Below are 20898 nucleotides of genomic sequence, written 5' to 3' on the forward strand. Positions count from 1 at the left end.
AATCAATGCCAGGTGCTTTGTTATTCTTTAGCCTTTTAATAGCATCTTTAACTTCAGTCAAGTTAGGTTCTGGAACTAAAGGTTCTGTTGTGTGTACTTCATTTACTTCTGATTTATCTCCTACATGAACATTTAAAAGGTCGTTAAAGTAGTTCTTCCATCTATTTAGAATCTCGCTTGGGTCAGCTAGAAAATCACCGTTTTTATCTTTTATCAAGTTTACTTTAGGTTGCCACCCCTTTCTAAACTCATTTACACCTTTATATAAATCTCTGATATTTTTATTTTTGCTGTTTGTTTCAATTTTGTTAATTTTGCTCTTCAAGTAATCTCTCTTTTTACTTCTAAACATGTGGTTAACTTCTCGCTTTATTCTATTATAATTGTTTAGATTTGTATCATGAGAGTTATTTAACCACCTAAGTCTAGCCTGATTTCTTATTTCTATTAGATTATGACATTCATTATCAAACCATGGCTTACTTTTTCTCGGTTTATGGTATCCTATACTTTCTTTAGCTGCTGATTCTATTGCATTACGTATGTGCTCCCAATTCTTATTTACGTCTGTTTCATTTATATTTTCATCATCATTTAAATCCTGCAAAACATCAAATCTATTTGACAGTTTAATTTGGTAATCTTTCTTAATTCTTTCATCAGTAAACTTTCCTGTATCAAATTTTATAACTTTTAGATTTTGTTGCTTATGATTTATGACTGAGAGTCTTTCTCTTAATTTAGCAATTACTAAATAATGGTCACTGGCACAGTCAGCACCTCTATGTGTACGAACTTCAATTATACTAGTATGCCTTCTCTTATCAATGAGAATATGATCTATCTGATTATGAGTTTTACCATCTGGAGAAGACCAGGTATATTTATGGATATCTTTATGTTTAAAAGTGGTACTTTTCACAATTAAATTCTTTGAGGTTGCAAAAGTAATCAATCTTATACCATTATCATTACTTAATTCATGAAGACTTTCTTAACCAATCGTGGGTTTAAATGTCTCTTCTTTGCCAATCTGTGCATTACAGTCACCTAACAGAATTTTCATATCATACTGAGAAAATTTATCAAAGACCTATTCTAACTTTGTATAAAAATCATCTTTAGTATTATCATCTTTATCTTCCTTGGTGCATGTATGTTTATTAAAATAATTTTACACCACCTATCCTGTAAAACTGCATATGATATCCTATCATTAATAAATTCTACTGTTTTAAGAGCCGAGATAATTCTATTATTTACGAAAAAGCCTGTTCCAAAATTATGATTTTCAGTACCACGATAGAAAAAAGTATAATTTTTAGTTTTACAATTTCCTTCTCCTGGCCATCTAACTTCCTGGACAGCTACTACATCTAATTTATACTTAACTATCTCATTAACTGTACACTGAAATGCCCCAGGCCGGTAAAGGCTCAGAACATTCCAGGTGCCTAATTTAATATCCTTATTCCTAATGTAAATCTTATCCTTAGTCCAGGGACCTCCCAAAGTAGTCCCCACCCGGAGATCCGAACGGGGGACTATTTTACCTCCGGAATTTTTACCTTGGGAACATCCATGGCCTTATATTGCTGTTTCTTGACATTTCTTTTTTTACAGTGCAGAGTTGTCAGCTCTACGCCTAACCTCCAATATGAATGGAGGAACTACTACACAAGATACACACAAACACATTAGACAGCACAATTACTACACAAGACACACACAAACACATCACAACTATAACACAATATAAACACAAACACACCACAACTACTTTTGGGTATTTCGTTCGAGATGCTTGGGCAGCAAAAGGTTAAGAAGGGCTATACTGTATGCTTTCAATTTTTATTTTCTTTGAGGGGGATAAAACATTGCTGGCAGGGATGAAAATAATTTTCTTTTGACATGGATAAAATTCTGTGTGTGAGTGGGGCAGGGGAATCACTGGCACCTCCCCGTTAATTTGCACACTGCCTCTGAGAAGTACCAATTAAAACATATAGTTAGAGGTGTATTGTAAGAATTAAATGTTGAAATTATTAAACACATAAACATATGATTTTAACTGTTGTATGTATTGTGTTACAAAAATTTAACTTTATGAATGTTAAAATATTTATTTTTTTCAGAGATAAAATTGTTACGCACACAAAAAAATATTTTTGAGCAACAAAAATGTACTATCTTTTTTAGGCATTTGTTAGCACACGATTTATTTTAACCTTAGTTTACCGGAGGGGGTTGAGGGAGTGCTGCCAGGCCCACCACCACTATCTTTTCTATTTCTCAACTGTGAAAATTTTTATGAAAATTGAAAATAAATTACATTGTTCCCTACGGTGTTCTCAATATTTCTGTATTTCCTACGTTCACAAAAAAACATATATGTAATGTAAATAGGAGGCAAAATGCATTTGGAGGGCCTATCAGGCATCATCTTTGAATGTGTGTTACTCGAGACACTCATGACAGTGACAGTGTAGAATAGGTTGGTAATGATAGTAATATTTGTAATTATTATAATTAATATACAACTTCCCCGCTGTAAACAAAAAAAAGAACATTAATAAAAAAATATGTTTTGAGTGAGTTTTAGCGAATAGTAAAATATGTGTGCGACACTCATGCAATAATTTGTTATTTTTTATTTATGATGGTATTTTTTGTAATTATAATTAATTAATGAAACACTGCAGATATATATCCAACTAAGAAAGCAGGATTCAATAACAAAACGGTTTTGGAATTTTAGTGATAAAAAAATGTCTACCTGTGAGCCCCCCCCCCCTCTCTGGTAAGTAAGTTTCTCTTACGGCACCAGTAAGCTAGGGTTAATTAGCACAATAATAGTAATCAAGATATTAATAAATTAATCATGGCAATTCTGACTTGATATCAAGATAAGATCGCCACAACAAAAAATATTTTTGAGCAACAGAAATGTACTATCTTTTAGCCATTTGTTACCACACAAAAGCACACTATTTATTTTGATCAGAACCCAAATTGTAATGAAGATATAATGAATTAATCGTGCTGATTCTGGATTGATATCAAGGTCGTCCACAGGTTTTTTCCTCGGGGGGTGGGGGTGGGGGGAATAAGATTCCATGTCTTGCCCTTCAGTCTTAGATTCTTTGTTATTATTTTTATTATTGCTCTACAAATCATAAAATTCAAATTGAATTTAAAAACTTTGGCATGTATACATGTTCAGGTTCGTTAACATCAATCACTTTATTGTAGATTAGGTGCACACAGGAGATGTACTTGATAGGTTCGGAGTGAAGAACATGGTAATGTAGATTAATAAAAGTTGCACAAGATAAAAACCAGACGGTGAACAATTAACATATTTAATATAAACTGGACGTTATGTCCGAAACATTCAAATACATTGAACAATGATATAACAAGAATTACGCAGAATACATCTGCTTATGATTCCTCTTCTTCTGGCCGTGAAGATCGTACCTTGTAGCCATATGCTTAATACCTGGACCGTATCATCCCTCCAGGTGTCCCATTAAAAAACAAAATCAGGTATGCTGATGACCATATCGATCTGGTGGACAGCGAATCCTGGTAGACCTTCTCGGAGACGAGTGAGGTGTGCTAGGACCTGGTCCTGGGTATCCGACTCTGCCTGGGGTAGGTTTTGGTACTGTTCCACCGAGGTTGGCTGAATTTCTATTTTGTATTGTAACGTTGAAGTCGTCGCCATCTGCAGTGTCACGTGAAACACGTCTCTTCAACCACCTGGGATGTACCACTCGTTTGATTCCATCTTCCAACATTATCTTGTAGAGGATACTATCCCCAATTCGACGAATGACAACTCCTGGGATGTAATTTGGAGTACCGTGCTTAGGTGATTGAACCCAAACTGCTGAGTTGATGGCGAAAGTACCATATTTCGACGAAGAGTCGTTCCGAAACTTTGCTGACTTCCTCAGCTTGAACAGAGATTCACTCCTCAGAGGCACATTGTTTGGTTCCCACCAAAATCTGGGTTGGTGTTTCAAGACCGAAAGTGCTGGTAGGCTTCCTTTTCCACCCAGTCGCATGTTCCGAAGGATGAAAAGAAGGTTGGCGATCCCCATATCAAGTTCAAGCGTGGTCAGATTGGGTTTGTGAGTTTTAAGCTTGGCAAGAGCAGTTTTGACAGTACGAACGTATCGTTCGGCTAAGCCGTTGCTAGGGCTGTGATAAGGCGGTGAAGTAACATGTTTGATACCATTCTTAAGACAGAAGTTACGAAATTCGAGAGAAGTGAACGTTGGGCCGTTGTCGGATACGATAGTATTTGGTATCCCTAGCTTGGCGCAAGATTGCTTAAGCCAGCGGAACGTTTCCTTTGTGTCCAATGTGTGTACAGGCCACACTTCTGTCCACTTGCTGAAGGCGTCTACTATCAGTAGGAACTTACGCCCTGCAAAGAAAAAGTGGTCTATATGCCATCTCTCGTTCACGTACAAAGCGAGAAGCCATGAAGAATCGGGTCCGTTGCGGACCTTAGGAGCATTAGCTCGGCATGTATTGCAGCTTGTTACAAAATCCGTAATCTCTGCTGACATGCCTGGCCACCAAAATCTGGATAGACACAACTCTTTCATACGAGTTAAACCTATGTGTCCATCGTGTAAAGCTCTAATAACTTCATTCCGTTTAACTGTGGGAATGATAAGTCTACCCGACCATATGAGCGTTCCCTGCTCGTACGTTAGGTGAGCTCTTCTTTCGAAGAAAGGTGCGAGCTTCTTCCGTTCGGTAGACGTGTCAAGTTGATCTGGCCAACCATTTACTACACAGGACACAACTAGTGACAGCAGTGGGTCTTCTGAAGTGGCGTTCTGTATTGAGTCTCGAGAAAGAGGAGTTACAGCGTCTTCAATGGACCCTAAATATGCATGAAGTTCTTCTTCTCCAGCTGGTATTGTGTCTCGTGTTTGCGTAGACAACCTGCTTAGCATGTCAGCTACTTCTACCTTGCTGGAATGAATTATATTATATCGGTATGAAGATAAAAGTAGAGCCCATCTCATCAATCTATTGGATGAATGTTTTGAAATGGCTCGATCCGGAGAAAATATAAACTTTACAGCACGTGCGTCTGTAATAATTTCGAACTTGGATCTGAGTAAAAATTTGTGAAATCGCTTGATTCCGTGAACTCTGGCTAGAGCTTCTCTCTCTACCTGAGAGTATCTCCGCTCCGTCTCACTGAAGGTGGTAGAAGAGCAGGCGATGGTCTGTAGACCGCTTTCAACTCGATGACACAATTGCGCGCCACAGCCGAAAGGAGACCCATCGGTGATAAGTACAACTGGCTTTGTTGGGTCGAAAGGCACAATAGGATTTACCTGTCGAAGTTCCGCCATGATGCTGTCGAACTCGTGTTGACAGTTATCGTCCCAGTTCCAAGAGACGTTTTTCTTGAGTAAAGAAAGTAAAAAGTGAAGTTTCGAAGCTAAGTTGGGTACAAACTTTCGATGAAAGTTGATCATCCCGATGAAGGAACGTAATTGTGATTTGTCTTGAGGTGGTGGAGAATTTAGGACGGCCTCCAAGTTCTTGTCCGACGGACATATACCAGTGACGTCAATCTTGTATCCTAGGTACTCGATAGATGAGGTTAGGAATTGGCTTTTGCTGGCGCTCGCTTTCACATTGTGTTTGGCCAGACGACTCAGGACATCACACGTGCGTGTGAAGCATTCTTGCAATGTTTCACCTCCGACGATGACGTCATCAAAGTAGAAGGAAACTCCAGGAATGTCATCTAGGATCTTCGCTAGGACCATTTGAAACAGATCTCCACTTATGTTTATGCCAAAAGTGAAGACCATACCTTGTAGCCATACGCTTAATACCTGGACCGTATCAGTACTACATAGAAATTTTCAGCGAAAAATGCAGGCTCGACCAGGATTCGAACCCGGGTCTCGGGCAGACCATGCCATTGCTGTAACCACTGAGCTACCGAACTGGCCTGACCTCACCTGATATTTTGCCGTCCCAAAAATTTTCCGACATGATATTTTTCATGTGCGAATGCCAGGATTATTAATATTTTCTAAACACTCCCTTACCACATACCCCTAGTTACGGCACTCAACATGATTGTAGTCTTTATTGTGATTGTAGTCTTTATTGTGAAAAAGTTATCTCATTACATTGTTGGACATGGCAATTAATCACTTAACTGCTGTAACTGACAGCCTGTAAATCACAGCAAATAATATTCTTTCTAATAAACTATCGCTGTAAATTCACCATTCCAATTAAGTAAACATTTCCCAGGTATCTCAGGAGGGCAAGTGCCCCCCCCTTCCCCCCCCCCCCCCCCCGCTGACGTCCTTTCACGGGTTCAATATATTTTTAATGCGAACACTAACATACTATAGTGCATCCATTATAACTAGTAACAATAAGTAATAAAAATTGTCACATGATAGTAATAAGATGGTGCCCTAAACTTCAGCTCCCTTTGTTCACCCATCACTGTAGATTTAGTACGAATTAGACTAGCTGTGTATAAAGTGGACGAGAACTCAAACTACAACAAACCAATGGACAACGTACCTCCGCCGGGGATCGAACCTGGTACCTCTCAATTACAGGGCGACACTGAGCTATTGGGAAGGCTCTTGTGTAATGTTCCGCTAAACCACAAAAGGAAACGAGTAGACCTGCACCCTTGACCCGTTCGGTTCTATTTATCTTCATCATTAATTTTAGCGACAAAAGAATAGCATAACCTGTTGAAAAGTAAAAGGAAAACACTGCAGTCACAAACCTTTCCAGAGGGCCAGATCTTACACGTTGTTTTCTCTTTGAGCCCCTGCCTCACTTACTCACCCTATTGAATGGAGTGGGGATTGGTCGGCCTGCAACCGTAACTTTTGCTGAGACACACAGGTCACTTGCTCTCTCTTCCGATCTTCCAGCTTTGTGCCACTCCTGTGCAATAAATGTCCCTCCAGTTCCCATGAATAATCCTTACCCAAAACAGCTTGTCCCACCAAATAGAAAGTCAACTAGCAAATTTCACAGGAAGTTCTTTTCTTATGGCTTTTATGCGACTTATCTGAAAGGCCTTCATTTTGCCATGATCTCTCTTCACACTTTCATTGTCTGTCCTATGTTTGTTGTCAAAATAGACAAATGAACCCTATTTCCAGTTCTAGATTACATTCGAACGACGTTTAATGCCTCAAACAGAAACTTCACGTTTCCGATCTAGATGTCTGTAATTTATGACAACTTGACCTTATTGCTGAATCGTCAGTAATACCCTGTTGTAAAGTTCATTTCTCGGGTCAACTACAAGAGTCATGCCATGTATTCGGTATTTTCACAGAATTTTCACGTTTCATAAGTACATTTCTATCGAATACTACAGCTTGGCTATGTTTTTGACATATGTTACTTCACTTCGTCGTTGAATCCTGTTCGAGGGCTTGTTGAGATCTACAGCATTTTTTGTGTGGCAATAATAATAATAGTAATAAATAATTTTGGGTGGATTATTTTCCCTTCAAATAACATAATATTCAACATTTTATATATTTTTCTAAAAAAATACACCTTAAATGCACCATACTTATTCCATTACATGAAAAAAATAAAGTATTCTGGGGCAGGGGTGCCACCCACACGTGAGTTTGTGGACACAAGTTGCGTCTACACAAATTTGGGGAAGGGATTTCTATGATGGAAATTTGACGTAACCAATATAATGTTCGACACATGTTGCATTACGTTATAATTAACCATTGCTGCTATATAAATAGCAATTAGTAGACTTTCAAGGGAATTGTAAAGGTATAATTATCGGGAGGGGGCAATATCCAAGTATTACATATTAGGCCTTACTTAAATTGACACATGGATTCTGGAGGAGTAATTGAGGATTAAACATTGGGGGGAAAATATCCAACTTTTGAATATCAATGTCAAGTCTTAGATTATGGCAGAAATTTTAGTTAGGGGGAATTGAACATTAAATTGAGGGTGGTATCCAATTCATGTGTCTTGGAAATTCTGGTGTGGGGACAGAATTATTTGTTTTAGAGGAGGCAATATCCAATCTTCAATATAAACAGTAGATAAGCCTGAAATTGGCATGGAGATTTTGATGAGAGGATTGAGTATTACATTTTAGGATATGAAGCTCTTGATAAAGTATTAAATCTTAGATTGTCAAGGGATTTCTGTGGAGAGGGGAGAGTTCGAATATTATATTTTGGGGACTATATTTAGCTATATGATATCCACACGTATTCGGTGCCAAAAGGGCGAAAAGAAAAACTGGAAAAGAGTAAATATCGTGGGATCCTAAGAAAGTATTGATACCCCTTTATATTAATATTCTTGAGAGCCTGCAAAGAAATGGATGTAAAAATATTCTTGCTCACTTCGCTTGCTTCATTTGTTTCAAAATTGCATGTTTGGCACTTTACTGAGGTGAATGTGACGTTTTGTACTGTAGCTGCATTACAAGACGTGGACGATGTTCTCAATATTGATTAGTAACATCAGTTCTTAAAATATAATGCTTAATATTGGTATACTGCTTTATATATATATATATATATATATATATATATATATACCCCCCCACATACACATCAGTCTAGCTTACAACCCTGGCTTTACATAATCCTTTGAACATGAACAAATTATGTTCCTGTGGATTCAACATTTTTTTGAATTTTAAAATCACTTTTGAAGTTAAATTTCTTAAAGAATTTTTTATCTCTGGGAAAATTCTTGTAGAATCTTGTTTTTAACAGGTTTTTAATCTTGCCCACTTTTCTTTTTGTATTTAGTTTTTTAATGTCTGATGTCTGGGAGCATGTGTTCATGTGAACAAAATGAAGTTCACTGAGACTCACCCCTCGCTCTACAGATGGAGCTAGGAAGGGGAAAGTGTCTTACTGGATGACTGAACATGGCTGGAACCTGCTCAGTTTAGGACAGTTATTTTCTTGATCTTTTCTTCTGTTTAGTCGTGTTTGTTTCACAGCTTCAATAATTTTGACCCTTTGACCAGTTTCCATCCCTGATTCTATTCTGGCAATTTTGTATTACCTCATTCCAAGTATGAAGCTTTTGTATCACACCTTCACTAAATTGACTCAAATAATATAAATATGCTGCTTGATTAAAATAGAAATACTATTTCATATTTTGAACTTAACATTTGCTTTTCTTGCAGAATGCAGAATCTGTGGAATTGGCCCTAAAAATGAATAATCAGCTTTTAAAGAAGCGTCCTATTAGGGTCCAACGATATGGAAAGTCCAAAAGGAAGTCGCAACAGAGAGAAGGCTCTTCCAAGGGAAAGGAGTGGAACAGAACTGAACCTAAACCCAGACATAAACCGAAAGGTGGATTAAAAGGATCAGCAAAGAAAAATACAAATGACTGGAAAGATAGTTCAAAAAGTTTCCAGGGACAAAAAGTGGCAGATCAACAAAAGATGAAGAAAAAGGTAAAGCAAAAATGATATTTAAATACTGTACTAGAGCTGAGTTGGTAGAGGTACCAATATTGCAACAATTAAATATTGTGTTCAGAATATTTATAAATATTCCACTGCAATTATACCATACCTTAAAATATTCAAAGAAATACATTGGGATATTAAAACACCTGTCACTTAATCACATATTCCTTGTTTGTACACAACACTTGTGCAAAGTAACTGAAAATTTGTCTAATATCCAGGATAGATTCGTTGAAAGTATTGCAGGACAGTCTTTGTGGCAAAGTGATTTATCCACACACCTCCAACACCCTGCCACCCCTTTCCATAATATCTCAACATGCCCCTAAAACTTTTCACACATGCCCAATTTATGGTCATGTGGGCTCAAAATATACCCTTACACCTTAAAGATGAACTTTCACTCCTCCCCCCCCCCCCATGAAAAATTCTGGAAACTCATGGGTTAGCACAGCATGCTAAGATGCCAGGGGTCCCGGGTTCAAATCCCAACCTGAGCATCTGTGTTATTTGTGAGTGTTCCTCGTTCAATTTCATCATCTTCATATTCACGATCAGCCAAAAGTGGCATAAGAGCAAAGTAAACCAAATACATCATTCAATCAATGAAGCAAACGTATTGTGTAACATTTTTGTGGATTTAGGGGGCTACCCAGTCTTTGTAGGTATTGGCTATTAAATTTGAACCCATGGTTTCCTATAATGATGTCAGTATCGTCTCAGTGCTGGTAATTACTGTACTTGCCTAGATTTTATGGTAAATGTACTTTGCATGTTGTTAGGAGAGGTTTTTTACAGGGGTTCATTGTACCCCCAAAATTTTAAAGGGGATTACAGTACCCCCCTAAATGCTTAAATCCCATTGTGCCCCCTGTACCCTCCTACAGTTCATTTGACAAGGAAATAAGTAGGGATGTGACAAAGCTGAAAATTTACCGATGCCGATGTACTCACCGATAATTTTTGGAACCGATACCGATGCCGATATTTAACCGATTCCGATACATAAGATTTATAAACAGAAATGGGATGTTATTTTCTGCATGACAAAAATAAATTTGCTATGTACATTTCTATTGCATATCATATGTATATACATATATTTTCAAGAGATGCGAATGTACATTTGCATCTACAAAAGGTTATGTGAACCTAGAGATTTATCATTAGTACACAAGCAGTTCTTTGAAATGCAAAATGAATTCCTGTTCTGACAGATTCAACTTCAGAAATACGAGATTTGGAAGCACTTCGGGAAGTAACCTCCTTCTTCTCTTAACGCAAATCTGTTCAGCAACAGTGAACACTCAATCACTGAATACTGGTGCAGCAGGTATGCCCAAGTATTTTCTCAGCACTTGCTTCAGGTTTGAATACTCATTTTTGAATTTCCAAAACAACAGCAATGTACTGTTTTATTTCCGATTTATAGTTAGGTTGATCCTCTGAATGAGAATTTTGCAATAATTTTATTACAAAAACTCTACAATAATGACGAATCATAACCAAATTTTCAATAAATCTTACAAAACCAGAATATAAAACTTTTTAGAAGGTAAAACTCTAGTATAATCTGTACCGGTTTAAATATCGGATTTTTGCCGTTTCCGATACCGATGCTGATGTGTCAATTTCTGCCAATTTTCATACATCTGTAATCGGCTTCGGCACATCCCTAGAAATAAGGAATGTGTGACTCGGAAGATTCAACTTCACAGATTTAAAATTTATTTAAGTTCTTCTAACTCAAACAACTTGAATAGAATTGAGTTGAACCGTGGTAAAGTTGCAAACTAAATTGAATAGTAATTTGTTTTCTCCTCTTGCTTCCCCTTCGCTGTTGAAGTGAAGTTTTGGTTTCCTTCCCTCTGCTACTGACCAGAAGGAGAAAAAAAAAAAAAAAAAAAAAAACATTTCCGTCAACACTGAAAAGTCGCAGTCTTCGTTCGACATGCATGGTAATATGATACCCACTCCGGACTTGAGGGTCCAGCTGGCACCGGTCAACGTAACTTTGGGTTTGTCAGTTCTCACATTCTTTTCCGGTTGAGTGAATTGGTAGTATAGTTTGGTGCGACACTGGTGCGCAGGGAGCAACTGTCAATGATTCAGTGGCGTACATACACGTTTTCTTCGAACTTCATTTTCTATCAGAACGTGTATGGAAGTGGTAGTAGGTGTAGTTTAAACAATGGCGAGGAGAACTATAAATAACTTTTTGTTCCAATTCTTGCCAAAGAAAGGAAAGTGGAAACGAGCGAAACAAATGCTGAATTTCAAGAAGTAGATAAATTGATAAAAGAAGGTATGTGATTATATCTTTATTCTCCAATACTTAGTTAACAGATTTCAAGCATGGCTGTATTTGAAGGGAAATTTAACAGATTAAAAATCCTTTCCACGGCTTGTGTTAGTAAATTACTATTACGCTTCTACATGTAGACTATTCAATCGTGGTAACGTCGTCGCCCTGTAATAAAGGGGTTCAGGGTTCGATACTCGCTGGAGGCACATAGTGGTTCAGACCCCACTTTAAGCTGTAGGTCCAGTCCTGATTAGCCTAGCTATGCGTAAAGTGGACTTCAAAATCAAACTGTGAAATATGTGTTTTTTTTTGTTTTTTTTTTTAATATGGATAATACATAATTCTCTTGGTGGATTTGTAGTTCATGCCAAGTTAAACGTGGTCATTATTTCTGTTTAAGCAATTAGAATTACAGTAAAACCTCATTAATCCGGAATAACGGGGGGATAACAACAGTCCGGATTAACTGAAATAACCTAAAAGAAGAGTAGAAAGTGCATTAAAACTCCGTTTATAGCAATAAAACACGTTTATTATGGTGTATTTAAAGGTCATAGGCCTAAATACACTATACAGTACAGTAAAATGTAAAGCAATACTGTACACACAGTGCAGTACAAGGGTATTCCAGTGTCAATGTGGCTTCTTCCAAAAGCATTCTGCTTTTTTTTTTGGCCTGTCCAGATTAAGCGGAGTCCAGCTTATCATAGTTCGGATTAACGAGGTTTTACTGTACTTCTAAGGTCAAATTGGTATAATGTTTCTTCGCTGTTTTAATACAAAAATGTTAATAAATTGCTTCTACTACTAAATTTTATTAAAATTGGCTGGGAAAAATTGAACTTTCCTTTCTTAACCAATGTGTTAAGAAACGCGGGTATGCTTATAAGATAGATGTAATGAAATGCGGAGGTCTGAAATCAGGGCTAGTACGTTTAGATCAGCACTAGATATAAATGGAATGAGTTTCATGTAATAATTCATAAACATACATTTTTTTAAGAGAGCAATATTTTCAGTGTACTAGTTACATAAGGTTAGATCAGTGGAAGTCTCTGTGGCAGAGTGGTGTTAGCAAAAGGTGCTAGAATGCCAGAGATTTTAGGTTATAATTCTTAGTATGGAGCTATCTATTTTACTACATCAATTCACCATTCATCCTCATTGTCACGATTAGCCAAATGTGGAAGAAAAGCCATGGAACAAAATAAGAAAAAATGCAATTCAAGAAATTATTTTAATTTATTTATGAAAATCAATAAAGTAATTAAAAAATAAACTCTACTCCATAAAATCTAGTAGCGCACTCTTAGTTTTAGTTAAGCTATAGTCTTTTTGAATTAACAAGAATTATTGATAGCCGGCCCTCGTAGCGGAGTGGTTAGCACATCATGCTCAGATGCCAGGGGTTCCGGGTTCGAATCCCAGCTTGGGCATGGATATTTGTGAATATCCATTCATCAATTTCATCATATCATCAACCATCCCCATCTTCACAATTAGCCAAAAGTGGCACAAAAGCAAAGTAAAATCAACCAAATCAATCTATCAATCAAGAATTATTGATACGCAAACAATAAAGATATTTCTGATATCGTGTTTCATCATTAGTCAACTATTTACCCTAATATGAAAAAATTAAGGTAATTTTTCCCCACTGGGTCTATAATAAAGGGGCATTCCTAATTCTCTGGTTTGTCTTATTTCATTTTGTAGAAAATATACTCGTATTTACTGAGTGTGCTTTCTGACCACGAAATATGTAGCTAATGGTTGATCTTGTTGATAGTCTTGGTAATTTTTACGTCGCTTTGCTATGTGAAATTGATGAAAGGACATTCATTTTGAATCCTACACTTGTACCTGAAACTATTCGTAGCGAGTTAGCATGTTATTGGATTGAAAATGGTCCTTAATTATAAATTAGTTGAACACTCCTGACTGAAATATTGTTGAAGTTGCCAATTTATATGAAAAAAGTTTGTAATTTAAGTTAAAGCTATAAAAATCTAAACATTACACAATTCTTTCTAAAGTTAGTATTAGTCTCGGGCATATTTTCATGGTGTTCTTTCTTTTAAAACTGTAATTGCGTTTAAGTTGGGTAAATCCCATATGTTTGTTACCCAGGTGGAGAAATAGCAGTAAGATACGAAATTGTATAATTTTATTAATTTGTCTTGTACAAAGTTAGTATTTTCAAGGTTTAAATCAACGAAGTTTTGCTATTATACTTCTATTAGTTTCAAAGATATTCATATAAATAGTTGACTTGGATGAATCATCACATAAAAATATTTCAACTTTGAAAATTAATACTTTAAAAATTGATTTTAAGGGTATCCTGAGAATACTGACTTATACTTATGATAAGGCGAATAAATTTTTATAGTATTTGCATTAACTATATTTAAAAGATTTTTAATTGCACATATTTAAACACAGGGATAAGTAGGCCTAGTTATTATTTCCTAAATTTTCCGTTCCAGATGTGCGTGCTGAAATAAATGATGTTGCAAGCTCTTTAAAAAAATCTCTTAAAGATTCTTCTGAAGAAACATCTTGTTCTGGAAGTGGAAGTTCCAATATGTTTGACAACAGACCATATCACCCCTTCAATATTTCACCACAGATAATTAACGGGCGTAAGTTCTACTTTCAAACGAAGCTCTATCGTGAGTATCCTTGGCTCCATTACAATGCATCCATAAAAGGATTACCTTGTTATTATTGTTGCAAGGCACTGAAGAAAGGACTCTGGACAAAAGTATGACGAAGTAGTGAAAGTGTCCGATCTCGTGAATGGTCGTGGATTCCGTAAATGGAATAAAGCAAATGAGAAACTGACTTCACATGAATGCAGTCCACTTCATAAGGATGCTGTAACCTAACTCGGTGGTCTTGAATTCGTTTCAATTTGTAGTGTACTTTCTTGTGCAAAGGACGAACAGCACAAATGTGCAAGAGTGGCTTTGCGTGCAATGATTAATTCTTTGCGTTTCTTGGCTAGGCAGGGAATTCCTTTGCGAGGACATTACAAGGAAAGTGGAAATGTATGCCAGCTCAATCAACCGAGAAAAGATGAAATACCACAACTTGAACAGTTTTTGAAAAAAGGACTTCAGTTCTAATGTTATTCAAAATGAAATACTGCAAATTATGGTTCACTGTGTTTTACAAGAAATAATTTCTGAAGTAAAAGAGAACAAGTTATTTAGCCTAATTGTCGATGACACTTGTGACATTAGCTGTAAAGAGCAAGTTTCAATCAGTGTGTGAACAGTGAATGACTTAGAGGTACGTGAATGTTTTTTGGGTCTATACGAAACATCTAACACAACTGGAAGTGCTCTGCATGACATTATTATCGATGCTTTGCAGCGATTTAACTTGCCCTTAGAACATCTTAGAGGACAATGTTATGATGGGGGTGCTAACATGTCTGGTGTAAGAAAAGGAGTTCAAGCATTAATCAAACAGAAACAGCCTTTAGCATTATTTGTACACTGTAATAACCACAATTTAAACTTGGCTCTTCAAGATACCACAAGAACCATCCCTCTTTTGAGAGACACAATGAACTTGATAAATTATATTGGTGTATTTCTAAAGGATTCTCCAAGAAGAATATCACAGTTCAAAGACATCAAAGCTGCTGAAGGAGTGTCAGAGTTTACCTCAACTTGCCCTCTGTGCCCAACAAGATGGTCAGTTCATACTTCAGCTTTACATGCGATAGTTGAAAATTATTCTGCTTTATTAGCGTTCTTCGAGAACATTTCTAGAGCTCCTCGTGATTCTTCAAGCAAGGCCCGTGGTCTTCTTGACAACCTAATGAAAGGATCTACAGTCTTTGGAATCTTACTTTGTCAGTTATTTTTGCACCTACTGAAAAACTAAGTATCTCTCTTCAGAAGTCTTTCCAAACAGTCATCGGTAGCAGAGAAGCTGTTGAAGTAGTATTGAATCATCTGAAAGGAAAGCAAAATGATGAAACATTTAGAAAATTTGGAATAATGTCCACCAATTAATAGAGGACTAGAGTAAGGTGTCCACCCAAACGTTTAGAGCATTCTGAGAAACCAGCTGAACCTCGTAGGTGGTCGGTCCTCTGTTGAAGATATGTACAAAACAGCATTTTTTGAAGCACTAGATAATATTTGCGGAGAAATATCGTATAGATTTGATCAGCCTGATTTCAAAACCTACTGCGAACTGGAAAATCTAATACTTTTGTCACCTGAAAATTGGAAGCAGTCTATGATAACTGAAGCTGAAAAGAGGGGAATTCCAGCAACAAAACAAATTGTAGATGTTTTCAAGACTTTCGGAGATAAGAGGAATCCATCAAGTTGTAGCAAAATTCAGAAGTTTACACAAGGAAACTAGAAACCTATTTCCCTTGATTGAGGCATTATTGAAGGAACTTCTTGTAATTCCAGCAACAAAAGCAATTGCTGAGAGAAGCTTCTCCACATTGAAGAGGATTAAGACTTACCTAAGGAGCACAATGTCCCAAGAACGATTGAATCACCTTTGTGTTCTTCATGCTTATCAACACCATTTAGACAACTTGGACCTGGCAGTATTGATGAAAGAATTTGTGAACAATGAGTACAGAAAAAGTGTATTTGGAAAAGTGTAAAGGCAGGGAAATAACACTTTAGTTTTCATGTTGCTTTTTTAAATATTGAAATGAGTTGAAATATTGAAATACTTTTACGTTCATAAAGTGTAATTACAACATAAAATTTGCATTCCATTTATGTCTATGCAGTGGATGTACACTATTGCCAGGTTATTTTGAAGTACATTTTCCCATGTTTTGTGCAGTAATACTTCTGAAAAAGTGTAGCTTATTTGAGACTTATTATTGTTGCATTATTTATACGATTATATCATATTGAAATTCTGTAGCAAAATTCAACTTTTAATCAATAATATAGTCATCACACTACCTAAATCATTAAATTTTACTTTTAAATAGTTGTTTTATTCTCACTTACATATTCATAAATGTTACTATGTATGCATTAAGTTTGAGAGATTTGCAACATTTAGGTTCACCATTGTCATTTAAACTTCCAATACTGAAAGCAGATAAATAATGCTTCTAAGCTAGTATATGTACACCCCCATATGTGTTAGGTTATATGTACCAGAAAGAAATCTGTGGACATCATTATATATATATACACTGCAAAGAAAAAAATAACGACACTTGCTCGGATATGGTTTTCACAAGATTATGAAGTGAATTAAAACAATAAGAAAAGAAGGATTCGTCCACCAGCCGTATTTGTGAAGGAGCGTTCTCGAATGCATTAGTAAACTGTAGAACGAGCAGGGGTGCTGAAGTGTTGCAAGGGAGCAGATAGGGAGTGAGAGAGGAAGGAGGCATCGTCGGTCGTGTTTATTCGATGGAAAACCTGTCATCATGTGATGCCTCTCTCACTCCCTCCTATCATCACAGAAGAAATGGGGGGTGGTTTTGCGAAAAGGATGACATTTATCCAACACCCCCAGTTCCTTTTTTTTTTTTTTATCAAGAGGCTCCCTCTGGTGCTACTCTGTTGCTTTTGAGGTGCATTGTGCATGCGGGAAGTTCGCATCGCACGAAGCACTCATCGTCCTCCATGCAACAGGCAAAATTATAAGTAACGCTAGTTACTAGAGTAGCACCAGAGGGAGCCTCTTGTATTGAAACATAAAAAAATAAATGAAAATAGAAAAGAACAGGGGGTGTTGGTTAATGAATCTTGTGAAACCATATCCGAGCAAGTGTCGCTATTTTTTCTTTACAGTGTGAGTGTGTGTGTCTATGTATATATATATATATAGACACACTCACACACTGTGTGTATATATATATGAAGAACCAGACATACACGGACGGATGAAGAGATAGACTTTGTACCCCCCCAAATCAGGAACGTTCCTGCACCACTGCTGCCTGTCATGGAACATGTACAAGCATAATTTGTATGCAGACTATGTACAGAAGTTCAAAACTAGTGGTTGCATGTCATAAAATTCTAGACAAGGACTGCACTTGATGGATATAGAAGCATCAAAAGTAGTTCACTAAAAAAATTGCTCAATGTCTAACAATATCACTTTAATAGGGTCATTGTTTTGCCATAGTCATGAACAGAGCTCTTTTATGGATGATCATAAATGACCCCTTGGCCACCCAACATCAGTTGCCTAATTGGATAAGTACATTGAATCACAATTTTACCACCGAAAGTTCCAGTTTCAGCTGTTATGTTTGTTGTCTTGCTACTTGCTACTTGATCGAAACAACCCAGCGATCAAAATTTGTAAGTAAACCAAATCAAACAAAGTCAATATATGTATACACAGACTCTTCTGAATTCGAAATACTATAACCTATAACAATTTTTTTTCAAAATGAAACTTTATCTTGAATTTTACCGAGAATACTTCGAGACAGTCTCTACATTCAACCTCAGAATCACTCTTTTCCTGTAACCAATCGAAATAACTCTTTGGTGCAACAGTGAACATGTAGAAATACTTTATTTTCCTTTCTCCAATGGCCATGGTAATTACATGGACGCAGCATATGTAATCCCACTGTAACATACAACAAATAATCTGTATAATTAAGCAAAATTGGGTGGAGGAAAATAAAAAAGGCTCGAGACTTTCATGCAACAATGCCTTTGTTTTCATTTTGTGTAGATACTTTGGTGCAACAATGTTAATTAAAATTTCTATTTCTCCCTCATCCCAATTAAACAATGACTCATTTTTCATGATTTTTCAAAATAATATTGAAAAGTTTAGTGATTTGGTTTGTGGTAACAAATTTCTTTGCTCAGCATACCAAAAGAAAATAAAAATAGTAATAATAAATTAATAAATCTCTTCATTCTGGGAGATAATAAAGTTTCTCTGGGAGACCGGGAGAGTGAGCTCAATTCCAGGATGGTTGGCCAACCTAGTAATAGAATGTGTGTAAATTTTCATGTGAATCACCAGAAATTACTCTAAATACCTAAAATATATAAATGAATACTTATATGGTCAAATTAAACACAACATTAAATTTCTGGCCTAAGTGGCAACTGCATCATTGCCTTCCAACACCATTGAAGCATTGCACACTTCACCCCTGTGCTATTACAAATTTTCTAGGCAGGTTCCAGTTGCTTGAAGCAGCCCCCCCACCCCTTCTCCCCATCAAGGGCTAGACATCTATAAACAGGATAAATGCTCCTTATCCCCATCCACAAGTATCTCTCAGACACTGGCATACACAGCTTTAGGAATATGCCATAGCAGCTAATCAACAAATATCACTTCTGCTGTTGTTGTTGCAGCCGGAAAGTGACTTTTTTTTTCCCGTCACTGGTGGGCAGAGGCCTGCACTAGACCTGGGACAGACACGTTTGCGAGAGATCACTCCTAAAATGTCATGCAACCTGCACAACAAACTTCCTTCAGCACGTTGCCTTACCACCTGCCCTCATGGCTCCTGCCAGCTATTCTATACCCGTCAGGTACCATAGCTTCTAGCTTGCAAGTCTCAGTGCGTTCTTCTTGCCCCTCCCACTGCGTGACGTACTTGTCATGCGTAGAACTGATTAACTAATTTTAACACATTCTCGAAATCTATTTTTGTGAGAAGTCCTCTGTGTCACCCCGAAGGCCGAGAGCGTTGAATGCTGGACTCACGATCTCAACACTTACCATCCCAGATTCGAATCCCATCTTGTGTGTGGGTGTTCTTTGAGTGTGTCCCTTCATCAATTTCATCATATCATCATTCCTCCTCATCATCTCAATTAGTCAAAATCAGTTACCTTGTAAGTGCAGAGCACCTGGAAGAAGAGGAACCTGGGTAAAGACACAAGTCCACTTGTTGGTGCAGACAGGGCAGCAGGTAAACCTGTTTTAAGGGGTGGGTAAGAATGAGTGGGAGAAAGAACAAAATTGCAGCTCTCTGCTGGTGGGAGGGTGTTTTTTTTCCCTTCGATCTTCACAACAAGAATAGTTTCCAGTTTTGAAATGTCCTTGAACAGAATCTTCAAAGAACAGAAATTAGCAAAAGTAAAACTTGAAATGGATTAGATGCATGATCAGTCCATGCTACTCTACATTATCTACTCTGCTTGCTAGGATTGGCTCTTACACTGCTGATTCCTGTTTCATTAGTGGGAAGGAGGTGGTTATTGGCTGCTTGCAACATCAAGTGCAAGGTTAAAACCGACTGCACTCTTTATGTTAGATTTAACTATCAGATACCAGTGTAAATGTGCCCGAATTTACATTAATTGACAGAAAATAAATAAAAACCCTATCGACTTAAGGCATTTTTTTAAAAATCAATGCAATTATGTGCGAGTTCAGGGATTTTTTTAATGCATTTGGTCAGGGTAAGTCATGGAAATAATTTTCCTAATTCAGGGGAGACCTTGATTTATGGTCCAAAAACTCCCTCCCTCCAGACCCCAAATCGTGAGACTTGCCCAAGTTTGCTCTCATCCTTACTATACACCCTCACAAACACATGCATCCATGAGAGAGAATTTTTTAACATTGTTTCTTTTCATTCTAGGTCCCCAAAAAGAAGTCAAGCAAAATGCTTTTAAAAAAGAAATCAGTTGCACAGCAGCTAATGAAGAAATATGCATGAAGAGTGAAAAGTGACCGAAAAAGTACTTTTATTGCATTCACCAAAGTGTTGATTTAGATAATAAATATATTAAAATAGAAAATGTTAAATGCTTCTTTTTTTACCAACGGAGATGCATATTATGAAAAGGTTCTTGTCATGGTACCAAGGATACCCAGTAAATAAATTTTCAAATATTGTCACTACAGTGCTGCAGTCAACACTGGTTGTCGAAGCTGTGGCATGTCACAGATGCAATTCATAAGCATTTGAACAGTGTTTACTCTTCGTGGTGTGGGTTTATAATGTTGAAGAAAATCGAGAAGACTGTTGCATGTGAAGTGTAGTCTGCAATCAGTTTCTTGAATGTAAGGAACATGAAACTGGCTGAAATTTAGCAGCAGCTTTGTGAGGTGTATGGGGAATATG

General features: G+C 36.9%; 1 protein-coding gene across 2 annotated transcripts in view; it reads left to right on the top strand.

Moving 5' to 3' along the window:
* Positions 1-20579, top strand: part of LOC145985177 (uncharacterized) — a 70660-nt gene extending 50081 nt beyond the window's left edge. Inside the window, exons 6-7 of one of the 2 annotated variants that reach the window (XM_083118875.1) lie at positions 9230-9505; positions 20413-20579. In XM_083118875.1, coding sequence (XP_082975001.1) covers positions 9230-9505; positions 20413-20490 — 354 coding nt within the window. In that variant the 3' untranslated portion in view covers positions 20491-20579. Of the gene's footprint in view, positions 1-9229; positions 9506-14314; positions 14482-20412 lie in introns of those variants that run through there. The other variant, XM_083118876.1, reaches the window with a different exon arrangement.
* Positions 20580-20898: the final 319 nt, after the last annotated feature.

Source organism: Lepisma saccharinum, chromosome 3, assembly GCF_977018435.1.
Source record: "Lepisma saccharinum chromosome 3, izLepSacc3.1, whole genome shotgun sequence".
NCBI classification, from domain to species: Eukaryota; Metazoa; Arthropoda; class Insecta; order Zygentoma; family Lepismatidae; genus Lepisma; species Lepisma saccharinum.